Source organism: Hemitrygon akajei, chromosome 17 (genome assembly GCF_048418815.1).
Source record: "Hemitrygon akajei chromosome 17, sHemAka1.3, whole genome shotgun sequence".
NCBI lineage: Eukaryota > Metazoa > Chordata > Chondrichthyes > Myliobatiformes > Dasyatidae > Hemitrygon > Hemitrygon akajei.
In genome coordinates this window covers 77,686,731-77,700,328 of record NC_133140.1, presented here as the reverse complement: position 1 = coordinate 77,700,328, position 13,598 = coordinate 77,686,731, and the positions used below count along the sequence as shown (strand labels likewise).

General features: G+C 44.4%; 1 protein-coding gene across 2 annotated transcripts in view; it reads right to left on the bottom strand.

Annotated features, from left to right (window-relative positions):
- The window catches only part of adamts18 (ADAM metallopeptidase with thrombospondin type 1 motif, 18), a 304,264-nt gene that overhangs the window by 82,072 nt on the left and 208,594 nt on the right, over positions 1 to 13,598 (bottom strand). For both annotated transcript variants that reach the window (XM_073070409.1, XM_073070410.1), the window contains one exon: positions 186 to 358. In XM_073070409.1, coding sequence (XP_072926510.1) covers positions 186 to 358 — 173 coding nt within the window. The remainder of the gene's footprint in view (positions 1 to 185; positions 359 to 13,598) is intronic.

Here is a 13,598-nt window from a genome sequence, read left to right as displayed (position 1 = left end):
GGAATTTGCGATGTCTGGGGTGAGACTGGCTGAAAGAAAGCGGAGTCCGGTACAGCACAGACAGCAAGTACATGCCAGGCACAGCAGAATTCCAGCCAGTAGCCCAAGGTTTGGACGGGGAAGCACTTGAGACTCATACACACTCTCAACGAAGCCCCATTAAAACGCAGCATTTGAATAGTTACCATCAACCTTTGTGTAGGGCTTCCACTTGTAATACCACCCCCTGAAGGGTTTGCTGTTGTACTCGGCACACTGCTGAGCTCGAAAATCAACGCCGTTGCCTGGGCAGGCCTGGATGTTGCACATCTGATAGGTCCGGGTGGATCCTAGGCAGAACTTGCCACCGTACTGAGGCCTACGGAATGGAAAGAAGACACACTGAGTGTACGGACCAAGAAATGAAACACCTACTACACCGGCGTCCACCGTTCTCTGTCAACTCTTAAGCCCCGCCTTGTTCTTTGTCCATCCATCCTCCTGGTCGCCTCATCAGATTCACTTGAGCTGCTGACATGTACACTACCCACCTTAACTGTTGATCTTCAATCACACTCAGGATTAAGATTAGTTTCATTTGCCACACGACCAACAAAACATACAGCCAAATGCGTAGTTTGCCTGCCCTATTGTCCTGTTTGTTATTTATTGTAATGCCTGCATTGTTTTGTGCACTTTACGCAGGCCTGGGTAGGTCTGTAGTCTAGTGTAGTTGTTTTTCTTTCTCTGTGTTTTTTACGTAGTTCAGTCTAGTTTTTGTACTGTGTTATGTAACACCATGGTCCTGAAAAACGTCGTCTCATTTTTACTATGTACTGTACCAGCAGTTATGGTCGAAATGACAATAAAAGTGACTTGACTTGACTTGTGTCAAAACCAGCACAGTCCAAGGATGTGCTGAGGGCAGCCCGCAAGTATTACCATGCTTCAGGCACCAACATAGCATGCCACAATTTACTAACCCTCTCCTTGGATTGTGGGAGAAAACCGGAGCACCTGGAGAAAACTCATTCGGTCACAAAGAAAATGTAAAAACTCCTTAGAGATAGAGATGGGTAATGAACCCGGCTCACAGGCACTATAATATGGTTATGCTAACCGCTACACTACCATTCTGCCCCATAAGTCCCAGTAGGTTAGGAATATTAGGAATTGATTCTATTGTGGTTATTATTCTACTATAGATTTATTGAGTATGCCCAAAAGAAAATGAATCTCAGGGTCATATATGGTGACATATATGCACTCTGATAATAAATTTACTTCAAACTTTCAATAGGTTAGGACTTTATCCTCTGATGCGCAGGAGAATAAAGGGAGATCTTATGGAGGTATACCAATTATGAGGGGTATAGATAGGTTGAGTGTTTGCGCGTGGCCAAGTGGTTAAGGCGATGGTCCAGTGATCTGCAGGTCACTAGTTCGAGCCTCAGCTGAGGCAGCGTGTTGTGTCCTTGAGCAAGGCACTTCACAACACATTGCTCTGCGATGACACTGGTGCCCTTGGACAACATTGGTGGCGAGGAGGGGGGAGACTTGCAGCATGGGCAAATACCGGTCTCCCCTACAACCCTGCCCAGGCCTGCGCCCTGTAAACCTTCCAAGGCGCAAATCCATGGTCTCTCGAGACTAATGGATGCCTATAAAAGACAGGTTGAATGCACACTGGCTTTTTCCCCCTGGGTTTGGGAGAGACGTGAGGTCATAGGTATAGGATGAAAGCTGCAATATTTAAGGGAAACTGAGGGGTAAGCTTCTTCGCTCAGAGGGTGATGTAAGTGTAGAGTGAGCTGGCAGCGGATGTGATAGATGCAGGTTCAACTGCAACATTTAAGGAAATTTTAGACAGCTGCATGGATGAGAAGGGTATGGAGGTCCTTCGTACAGGTACAGGTAGATGGGACTTGGCAACAGATCATATCAGCATGGGTACAATGGGCAGAAGGGCCTGCTTCTTTATTCTAATAAAGAATATGACTCTTTGATCCACTGAATTCCTCCAGTAGATTGGCTGTCGTTCCATGCATTCATGAGACTGTGCAATAATAGTGTTAAGCTAACCAATGCGTCACCCTCAAATCAAAGCCAATTCTCTTCACCTCACTTGCTTATCACCTCCCTTTGATGCTCTTCCTCCTTCTCATTCTCCCATGGTCCACTCCCCTCTCCAATCAGATTCCTTCTTCTTCAGCCCTTTACCTTTTCCACCCAGCCCCTCCCAGCTTCTGATTTCAACCTTCCTATCTTCCCTCTCACCTGGTTTCCCCTATCACCTGCCAGCCTGTACTCTTTCCCTTCCCCTCACCTTCCTATTCTCTCTTCTTCTTCCCCTTCCTTTCTAGTCCCGATGAAGGGTCTCAGACTGAAATGTCAACAGTTTATTTCCCTCCATAGATACAGCCTGACCTGCTGAGTTCCTCAGCACTTTCAAAGTTCAAAGTAAATTTATTATCAAAGAACATATATGTTACTATATACAACACCGAGATACATTTTCTTGAGGGCATACTAAATAAATAAATAATAGAACAATAAGCATAATAGAGTTCATTGTCTTACCATAAAATCCAATCTGATTGTCCATCTTCACTGGGGCAAAGTGGGTGGCTCACCACTCTCAGGCTTTCAGGTTGTGTGTTAAACTCTTACTCATTATAGGGACATAAATGATGCTCTAATGAAGGCAAAATGTTTAGGAAGTATCAAGAATTTGAAGGGGATTCCTCCCAAAAATATGTCCAGCATTGCCAGGTATGTGCTAGCTGGTCTGCATGTTTGTGATGTTTACTGGTACTGTAAAGCATTGTGCTAACCACAGCGCTACTGTGCCACATCATAACTTCCAAATTCACTGGAAGGCTACTTGGGCCAATCATGTTGACTAAATGCCAGGCACCAGTCTCCCAATCTGGGTGCTCTATGCTCTGTCATTCAATGAGATAAGCAAAGAGATTCATCTATTGATATAAAACCTCTTTTAAGAAATATAGCAGACATGGAAGAGATTCTGCAGACGCTGGAAATCCAGAGCAACACGCACAAAATACTGGAGGAACTCAGCAGGTTAGGCTGTATCTATGAAGAGGGATAAACAGTTTTGGGCCAACTCCCTTCATCAGGAGCGGAAAGGAAAGGGGAAGAGGCCAGACTAAGAAGGTGGGAGAAGGGAAGGAGTGCAAGCTAGAAGGTAAACACAAAGTAGACTGCAGATGCTGGGGTCAAAGCAACATGTACAACAAGCAGGAGGAACTCAGCAGGTCAGACAGCATCTGTGGAAATGAGCAGTCAACGTTTCAGGCCGAGACCCTTCGTCGTGACCCAAGGACGTCAAGCTAGAAGGTGACAGGTGTAACCATGTGAGGGGGGAGATGAACCGAGTAGGTGGAAGAGGTAAAGGACTGAAGAAAGGATCTTATAGGATAGTGGACCATGGGAGAATAGGAAGGAGGAGGGGCACCAGGGGGAAGTAATGGGCAAGTGAGGAGAAGAGAAGGTATAAGAGGGCCCACTGCTTCCAGAGAATCTCTGACTCAACGTGCAGTTTGGTACGTTGGTTTTAAATTTCTTGCCTTGTTCTGAAGGACATTCTGAAAATGTACATGTTTAAGCAAAGTAATGGTAGGACCATGGGTTGCACCTTGCAACCTCATTCACCCCAATTCGGTCCTGACCTCCCACAGCTGTCTTTCTGGAGGCTGCATGAACTAGTGCAGTAGTGTATCAATTAGTGTAACGCTACTTCAGAGCTGGTGAGCAGGGCTCAATTCCTGCTACTGTCTGTAATGAGCTTGGACGTTCTCCCCACAGCCACCCGGATAACCTCCAGGTTCTCCCATTTCCTCCCACAGATCAAAGACGTAAGGGTTAGGGTTAGTAAAATGTGTTCATGCTATGTAAGCCTGCCAACACTTGCAGACTGGCCCTAGCACGTAGTTGGACTCTGCTGGTTGCTGACACAAATGAAGCATTCACTGTATGCTTCAATATTTCAATGTACCTGTGACAAATAAAGCTGATCTTTTATCTTTAATGTTCTCCTGATAACCATGAGGGTTTCCCCATAGGTGCTCCATTGCCTTCCTGCATCCTGAAGAGATGGGAGTTTAAATTGGAGCAACACTGGCTCATTAGGCCAGAAAGGCCTATTACCATAAGGCATAGGAGCAGAATTTGGCCACTCGGCTCACTGATTCTGCTCTGTCATTCCATCATGGCTGATTTATTATCCTTCTCAAACCTAGTCTCCTCCCTTTTCCAGTAACCTTTGACACCCTTACTAATCAAGAATCTTTCAACCTCCAGTTTAAATATGCCCAATAGCTTGGCCTCCACAGGTTTCTCTGGCAATGAATTCCACAGATTCACCACAGTCCGCCTAAAGAAAATCATCCTTGTCTCTGTTCTAAAGGGACATCCTTCTATTCTGAGGCTGCGCCTTGTTGTACAACTAAATAAATAAATACAAATAAATGGCCACAGAAGATTGCTGTTAGTGTGTGGATGTATGGTGGATTCTGGAGGGAATCGATAGGAATGTTCTTGATAAGATTGTGTAATTGGGTGCTTATAGACTGCATGGGTCTGTTTCAGTGCTCGATACGGCAAACTTCCCTTTGAAGTGTTAAGAGCTACCATTACATAGTGAAATTACTTGCATTTTGTCAGGAATCCCCAACCTTTTCATGCCATGGACCCTTACCATTATCCGAGGGGCCCATGGACCCTCAGCTCTATGTTAACTGAATGAAGCAGAGGAGGTGAGAGACTGTGGAGTGGTTGTGTAATTCCAAAGAGAAAACCCCTCACTCACTCAAAAGTTTAAAGATACTGTAAGCTTTGCTTGCCACATGCACATCGAAACACAGAGTGAAATGCACCATTTATGTCAACAAACAACATAGTCCAAGAATGTGCTGTGGACAGCCCACAACCATTGCCACACTTCCGGTGCCAACATAATACTAACCCCAACCAGTACATCTTTGGGACATGGGAGGCAACTGGAGCATGTGGAGGAAATCCACATGGTCATGGGGAGAATGTAAAAATTCCTTAGAGACAGAATCAAAATTAGGTTTAATATCAGGTTTAGCACACTGGCACGTGCTAAGAAATGTGCTGCTTTCCAGGTGCAGTATATAAAAATATAAATTACAGTAAGAAATACATATATATGAAATGTGTGTGTATAAATATATATATAATTAAATAAGTAATGCAAAATAAAAAAAAGTGTGAAGTAGTGAACATGAGTTCATTGTCCATTCATAAATCTGATAACAGAGAAGAAATTGTTCCTAAATGACAAAATGAGGGTGGCTATAGATGCTGCTCATGAAGAACACTGAAAAGTATCAGAGATAAAATATTTCCCTCTGTGACACTCAAATAAATATGATAGTGTCAAATACTGTTGTCAATTTGTTTTAGAAACCACCTGAATTTTCTTCTTTACAAAGAACTATTTCCAAAATATATGGCTTATTAAAGCTCTCACACAGCGGCCACACATCCCGGGGGCAGATCTTAAATCACTCCCCAAGGTTGACTGAACAGATTTTATTATTAGCAGGTTGGATGTCTTCCAGCTGCAGGAACACATCTGTGCAGGAAGCCAAAGATTCCCAACTGTGCCCAAACACAGAGGCTAATCTGCAATGAAACTCAGGAGCGCGATTAAATATACTGCCTTGCTCCTCGATAAATCCAAAGATATTGTCAGACATCTATTTTCTTGTGGAGAAATCATCACTTCCTAATAAATACCCATTAACTACAGAGAGAAAACATGTCACTTGTGAAGTGGTTTCAGCACAAATCTCTCAAGAGTCATATACTGCTGGCTGTTTTCCAATTCTACCTATCTTTAGGAGGTTGCTTTGCACAGACTGTTAGAAGAGAAGTAATTTATTGAGGGGGTATCTGCTACAAAACTTAAACAAAGGAGGGTTGGCAGAAAGTAACACACATAAAATGCTGGAGGAACTCAGCCGGTCAGGTAGCATCTATAAAAATGAATAAACTGTCGAAATTTTGTGCCAGGACTCTTCATCAGGGACTGAGAAGGAATGAGGAAAATGCCAGAATAAAAAGATGGGGGAAGGGGCAAGAGGCAAGCTGGAAGGTGATAGGTGAAGCCAGCTGGGTGGGAAAGGTCAAGGGTTGGAGAAGAAGGAATCTGATAGGAGGGGAGAGTGGACCATGAGAGAAAGGGAAGGAGCTGGGGACCTAGGTGAAGTGAGAGGCACTTCTTTGGCTAACTCAGGAAGTGAGAAGAGGTAAAAGGTCAGAGTGGAGAATAGAAGAAGGATGGATACTGTTTTACCAAAAGGAGAAATCGATATTCATGCTATCAAGTTGGAGACTGCTTAGATGGAATAGAAGGTGTTGCTCCTCCACCCTGAATGACCTCATTGTGGCACAAGAGGGGGTATGGACTGACAAAGTTGACGCTTGTTCCGAGCTCTGAATTAGCCAAGTGAGCAAGTTGGGTTCTGCTTGTTTATTTATTTATTTAATTTAGAAATACCTTCTGGCTGAACAAGCCACACCCCCTAGCAACCCACCTATTTAATCCCAGCCTAATCACAGCAGCACTTACAATAACAATTAGCCTATTAACCGATACGGCTTTGGACTGTGGGAGGAAACCAGAGCACCCGGAGGTAACCTATGTGCTCTCAAGGACAAACAAACTCCTTACAGGTGACTTTGGAAATGAAATTCTGACGCCCCAAGCTGTAACAGCGCCATGCTAACCACTGTGCTACTATGGCGCCCCTGTGTTATTGGGCACCGCTGTTAAAAACTAAAGCAATGAGTGGGGAATGGTGAGCTAAGGAGAAAATTAGAATTGCTCAGGGATCTGGATCACTGATAAAAAACAAACTTGCATTCATACAGTAGCTATTATGCCCGCAGGTTGTTCCATGGTGCTCTGCAGACCATAACCATTTTTTTTTAAAGTGTAATCACTGATAGAATATAATACAAGTATGGCTATTAGTGCATGGAATGTCCTCACAAACAGCAGGGTAAAAATAACCAGAAAGTAAAACGGAAAATGCTGTGCTGAGAGTTAATGTTTCAGGTTCCAGATCAGATAATGGGCTGGGGGGATCAAAAACCAGAGGGTAAGGTTTAAGGTGAGAGGGGAAAGATCTAATAGAAACCTGAGAGCTAAGTTTTTTACACAAAGTGTGGTATGTATGTGGTATGAGCAATCAAAGGAAGTTGTTTAGGCAGGTACAGCAACAAAGTTGAAAGCACATTTGGACAGGTACACGGATTAGAAAGGCTTAGATGGTTATGGGCCAAATGCTGGCAAATGGGCCCAGTTTGGATGGGGCATTTTGGTTGGCACAGATGTACCTGTTGGACTGAATCACCTGTTTCTGTGCTAAATGATTCTAGTAGCAGGCAGCTGTTGATCAGACAGGATCATGGGTTTGCGCCTCTGGTGGGCTGTGTCCTCTCCAGGGTGCAAGCCTGGGCAGGAAGATTTGAGGAACCGACTGTTGCCCATGCCTGCGGATCCCCCTCTCCACGTCACTGATGTAGTCCAAGGGAAGGGCAAGCACCGATACAGCTTGGCACCAGTGTCATCACAGAGGTTGCCAGAGTGAAGTTGTAAGCATCATATATAACCATATAACAATTACAGCATGGAAACAGGCCATCTCGGCCCTTCTAGTCCGTGCCGAACGCTTACTGTCACCTAGTCCCACTGACCTGCACTCATCCCATAACCCTCAATTCCTTTCCTGTCCATATACCTATCCAATTTTTTTTTAAATGACAATATCGAACCTGCCTCTATCACTTCTACTGGAAGTTCGTTCCACACAGCTACCTCTCTCTGAGTTAAGAAGTTCCCCCTCGTGTTACCCCTAAACTTTTGCCCCCTAACTCTCAACTCATGTCCTCTTGTTTGAATCTCCCCTACTCTCAATGGAAAAAGCCAATCCACATCAACTCTATCCTCCTCATAATTTTAAATACCTCTATCAAGTCCCCCCTCTACCTTCTACGCTCCAAAGATTAAAGACCTAACTCATTAAACTGCCTTAGGAACCCGGGCTCCAGATTTCTTCCTCGGGATTTACTCCCGAAGTCTTTCCCATGGGTGGGTATGGCTGCAAGGTTTAAAATCAGAGTTTTCCTTCTCCTAGGCGGGCTGCCGTCCAAGGCTGACGAGCCCCACCTGTCCAAAGCAACTGGTTTTGTGGTGACAGAGGTCTGCCTTTGTCCCATCTCTTGTCAGCAGAAATAGTTTCGCCGAGCCTAGTAGCTAAGCCACACGTGAAGGCCAAGATTTGGAGCTGGTTGTCAGAGGCTGTTAGAGTCACACGCCATCTGAAGCAATTTATACCCCACTACCACTCCCAGCTACAACAACCTTAGGAACCAAATTCTCTAGGACTATGACAAGATCTGTGTCTTAAATAACAACTTGCTGTAGAAGTCTTCTCTGTGGCCTGTATGTTAACCATTGATGATGTTAACCATTACATTAACTGGTTATCCTTTCATACAATTTACACAGGTACAATTACGTGTGTGTATGAGACAGAGAGAGTGAGAGAGAGAGAGAGAGAAGCGTGAGGGTGAGAGAGAGTGAGAAAGAGAGAGAGAAAGAGAGAGAGAGGGGTTATATGAGTGTGTGTGACAGAGATTAAGGGGACTGTCTGGAAAATTGTAGGGGGGAGTGTGTGTTTTGTGTGACTAGGAGAATGTGCATAAGCCTCCATGCCTGAGGAGCTTTTGTGTGAGTGAGACAATGTGTGAGAGGGAATAGACCATGAGAAAGTGAGAGGGTGTATGAGAAATGCAGTAAGTTGCGTGTGAGTGTGAAAAATAGGGTGTGAGATTGAAAATAAGGAAGATTAGATTTAAGATTATCTCATTTGTCACATGTACATCGAATCATCAAAACATACAGTGAAATACATTGTTTGCGTCATTGACCTGTCCAAGGATGTGCTGGGGGCAGCCCGTAAGTGTCACCACGCGTTCGGCGCCAACATAGCTTGCGTGCAACTTATTAACCCATTCATCTCTGGGATGTGGGAGGAAATGCACGTGGTCATGGGGAAATGTAGAAACTTTTTGCAGACAGTGGCAGAATTGCACCTGGGTGCCGGCACTTTAACAGCATTACACTAACTGTGACGCTACCGTGCCGCTGAAAGAAAGTGACAGGAGAAAGAACAGACGAATGGCAGTAGGAAAATCTATTTGAGACACCTCTAGTTCCTGAGGAGACTGAGGTCCTTTGGAGTATGCAGGCCTCTCCTTCACATGTTCTAACAGTCTACTGTTGCCAGTACGATCTTCTATGCGGTGATGTGCTGGAGCACGGGTGATGCCACAGGCTCAATAAACCGATAAGAAAGGCTGGCTCTGTTATATGAGTCAAACCGGACACACTGGAGACTGTGGTAGAACAAAGGACCCTATGGAAAATCCTGGCAATTCTGGACAATATTTCTCACCCTCTGCGTGCCACCTTGGCTGAACAGGAAGCACTTTTAGCCAACTACGCTGCTCCAAAGAGCTCTATATCACGTCATTTTTACCTTCGGCCATTAGACTCTATTATGAGTCAACCTGGAGCCAGAGAAGTGATGACACCCTCCTGTTAGACTGTTTGTGGTAACTTATTTTTTATTCTTTCTTCTTTTCTAATATTTATATCTAAGCACTTTTAATGCTACTGTGATACTGTAATTTCCTTTGGGATCAATAAAGTATCTATCTATTTCCTTTGATGTAATTCTTGCCTGCAATCATGTTAATTAACAATGGAATATTCATCCATTAAATGCACTCTACAGGAAACACCTTGGGAACCAGGCTCTAGTGTGCTCACTGTGACTGACTACTGTCCATATCCACAGTAAAGGGGGGGGGGGGGGGGGGGGTGATTGATAAGTTCATGGCCTAAGGTAGAAGGAGTCAATTTTAGAAAACCTAGCACATTTATTTTTCAACATAGTCCCCTCCTACATTTACACACTTAGTCCAGTGGCTGTGGAGCATATGGATCTTGGACCTCCAGAAAGTGTCCACAGCAGGGGTGATTGATAAGTTTGTGGCCTAAGGTAGAAGGAGATGTCCATGTCCATGCTGAACTCTTTGAATGATTATGCAGAAAGTTTGAAGTTAATAACTCACCTCCTTCTAACTTAGGCCATGACTCACCCCTCGTATCATTGAATGCCAACTTTGATACACAGCAGACGGTATAGTGGCACTGAGAAAATGTCAAATAGATTGAATCTGCTTCTCTGACTGGTCAGTTACGGATCAATGGCTGGTCTCCTGAATTGGTCATAATGACAAGGGTTCAAATCCCACTCTCACATACTTGAAACCATGACCCAGACAAATAATTCCGAAATATACCTTATTGTGGGTGGTGGTGTGGAAATACGCCTCTACCAAAGGAAGTGTAAAACAGTCTTTTCTTCCACTAGCCTGCAGGTCACCCTTGGGCAAAGTGTAGCACCTGCTTAGCCCCCCGATCAGAGTCACATCAAGCCATGGGAGCAGGTGGTGGATGGTTGTATGAGCAATTGGTGCATATCACAAGCCCTAGTTATGTGACCACTGACGCCAGGCAGACAGTCTCTGAAAAGTATTGATAATGTCTGGGGTCACCTGTCTTGTAAAGACACCGCCCAGGAGAATGGCAAACCACTTTTGTAGAAAAATTTTGCCAAGAACAATCATGGTCGTTGACCGTGACTGCCTACGTCATAATGATTTGGTACATAATGATGACGATGACATTCATAATAAAAACTATTTATAAGAATAAACCATGTAACACCTTTTCATTCTTACACTTGTAGATGATATGTTCATGGTGGTAAATTACATTTTAAAAGCAGCACCACTGTCATTCATGTAGCCTGTAGTGGTACACTACTACAATACTAAAGGAGCTTTCTCACCCAACTTGGCTTCTTCCTGTCCAACAGCAGAAGAACTCCACACCGTGGTCCTTCCCTACCGAGCTTTTGTGGTGTCTGCACGGAGCTTCAGTGCGACCTTTAGAATGTATTCCAGCAGCATGGAATGTGCCAGTCAGCGGCATTCCCTTATGGATATCTAGATGTGTCTATGGACATCTCGCTGATATACCAGTGCTGAACTGAGAAAATGATACCATTTCAGTATACCATCTCTCTAGAAGAATTCCAGGTTCACATTTCTTTCTTAATTGGACATGAAAGATCCCAGGGAATTATTCAAAGTGCCCTGGCCAATATTTGTCCTGGAATCATGTTCACTGGAACAGATTGCCTGGCCATTATTACACCACTGCTTCCAGGGTCTTGCTGCGCACTAACTGGGCACCACACTACCTACATTGCAATGACAATTCTTTTGATGTGGTTCGATTGACTGTAAGGTGCTTTGGGGTGCCCTGAAGTTGTGAAAGACACCACAGAATACTGGAGGAACTCAGCAGGTCAGGCGGCGACTCTGGAAATGAAGAGTTTCAACCTGAAGCATCAACAGTTCATTCATTTCAAAGTAAATTTTTTGTCAAAGTACTCATGCAGTATACAACTCTGAGATCTCTCTTCCCATAGACTAAGGAAGGACATGATTGTACTGGATTGGGTACAGAGTGACTCACTGGGTCGTTGTGTAGCATAGGATGCTTGAGTTATACAGCAAGGTTGGGCTTGTTTGAGACTGTTATAGACACTGGATCATTTCCAACACACATACTTCTTCAAAGACGGTCATCATAGAAATGGTGTGGTGTGGGGTGGGGTGGGGTGGGGGGTAAAAGGGAGACACAGAAAGACAAAGTGAGAAATAGACTAAGGAGGGGTGGAGAAATGTACAATGTGAGAAAGGACAGAAGGGTTGAAACTACTGGTGACTAAAGATAAAGGGGAGACAGAGGGAGAGAGTAAGAGGGGAAAAAAAAAGCACATTGACTGGCAATGCCCACCCCGGCACATGCTAACTTCAAGTGGATGCCCTCTCCAGATGCCGTCTGACAATTCAGCAAGTCTCTGACATCTACGACCAAGAATAGGTTTGAGGTGAGAGGGCAAAGATTTAAAGGGGACTGAGAAGCAAGTTTTCACTCAAAGGGTAGCGTGGAGATGGAAAAAGCTTCAGAGGAAGCAGCAGAGGCAGTCATGGTTACAATAATTGCTATGAAGTGCTTCGAGCGATTGGTTATGGCACACATCAACCATAACCTACCGGTCAACCTCGACTCTTTGCAATTCGCCTACCGGAGCAACAGGTCAACAGCAGATGCCATCTCTCTGGCACTACATTCCTCCTTAGAACACCTGGAGAATAAAGACGCATATGTAAGGCTCCTTTTCATCGACTACAGCTCTGCCTTTAATACCATCATTCCAAATAAACTGATTCCTAAGCTCTGGAACCTGGGTCTCAGCACTCAGATCTGCAGCTGGATCTTCAACTTCCTCACAGACAGGACCCAGGCTGTAAAAATAGGGGACAAGCTCTCCTCTACTATCACTCTGAGCACCGGTGTCCCACAAGGCTGTGTACTCAGTCCCCTGCTGTACTCACTGTACACCCATGATTGTGTAGCCAATTTTCCATCGAACTCAATATATATTAAGTTTGCTGATGACACCACAATTGTAGGCCGTATCTTGGATAATGATGAGTCTGAGTACAGGGAGGAAATTAAGAACCTAGTGGCATGGTGTGAAGACAATAACCTATCCCTCAATGTCAGCAAGACAAAGGAATTGTTGTTGACTTCAGAAGGAGTAGCAGACTGCACAATCCCATCTACATCGGTGGTGCGCAGGTGGAACAGGACAAAAGCTTTAAGTTCCTCGGGATGAATATCACAAATGACCTGACTTAGTCTAACCAAGCAGAGTCCACTGCCAAGAAGGCCCACCAGCGCCTTTACTTCCTGAGAAAGCTGAAGAAATTTGGCCTGTCCCCTAAAACCCTCACTAATTTTTATAGGTGCACCGTAGAAAGCATTCTTCTAGGGTGCATCACAACCCGGTATGGAAGTTGTCCTGTCCAAGACTGGAAGAAGCTGCAGAAGATCGTGAACCTAGCCCAGCACATCACACAAACCAATCTTCCATCCTTGGACTCACTTTACACCACACGCTGTCGGAGCAGTGCTGCCAGGATAATCAAGGACAAGACCCACCCAGCTAACACACTTTTTGTCCCACTTCCCTCTGGGAGAAGGCTCAGGAGCATGAAGATTTGTACGGCTAGATTTGGGAACAACTTCTTTCCAACTGTGATAAGACTGCTGAACAGATCCTGACCCGGATCTGGGCCATACCTTCCAAATATCTGGACCTGACTTGCACTACCTTACTTTCCCTTTTCAATTTTCTAATTATGATTTATAATTTAAGTTTTTATTATATTTATTTTGATTTGTACTTCAGGGAGTGCGAAGCACAGAAACAAATATCACTGTGATGATTGTATGCTCTAGTATCAATTGTTTGGTGACAATAAAGTATAAAGTATATTTAGAAGACATTTGAAGAGGTACATGGACATGGACTGGGAAGGTTCAGAGCCTGGGTTCCCAACCTGGGGTCCAC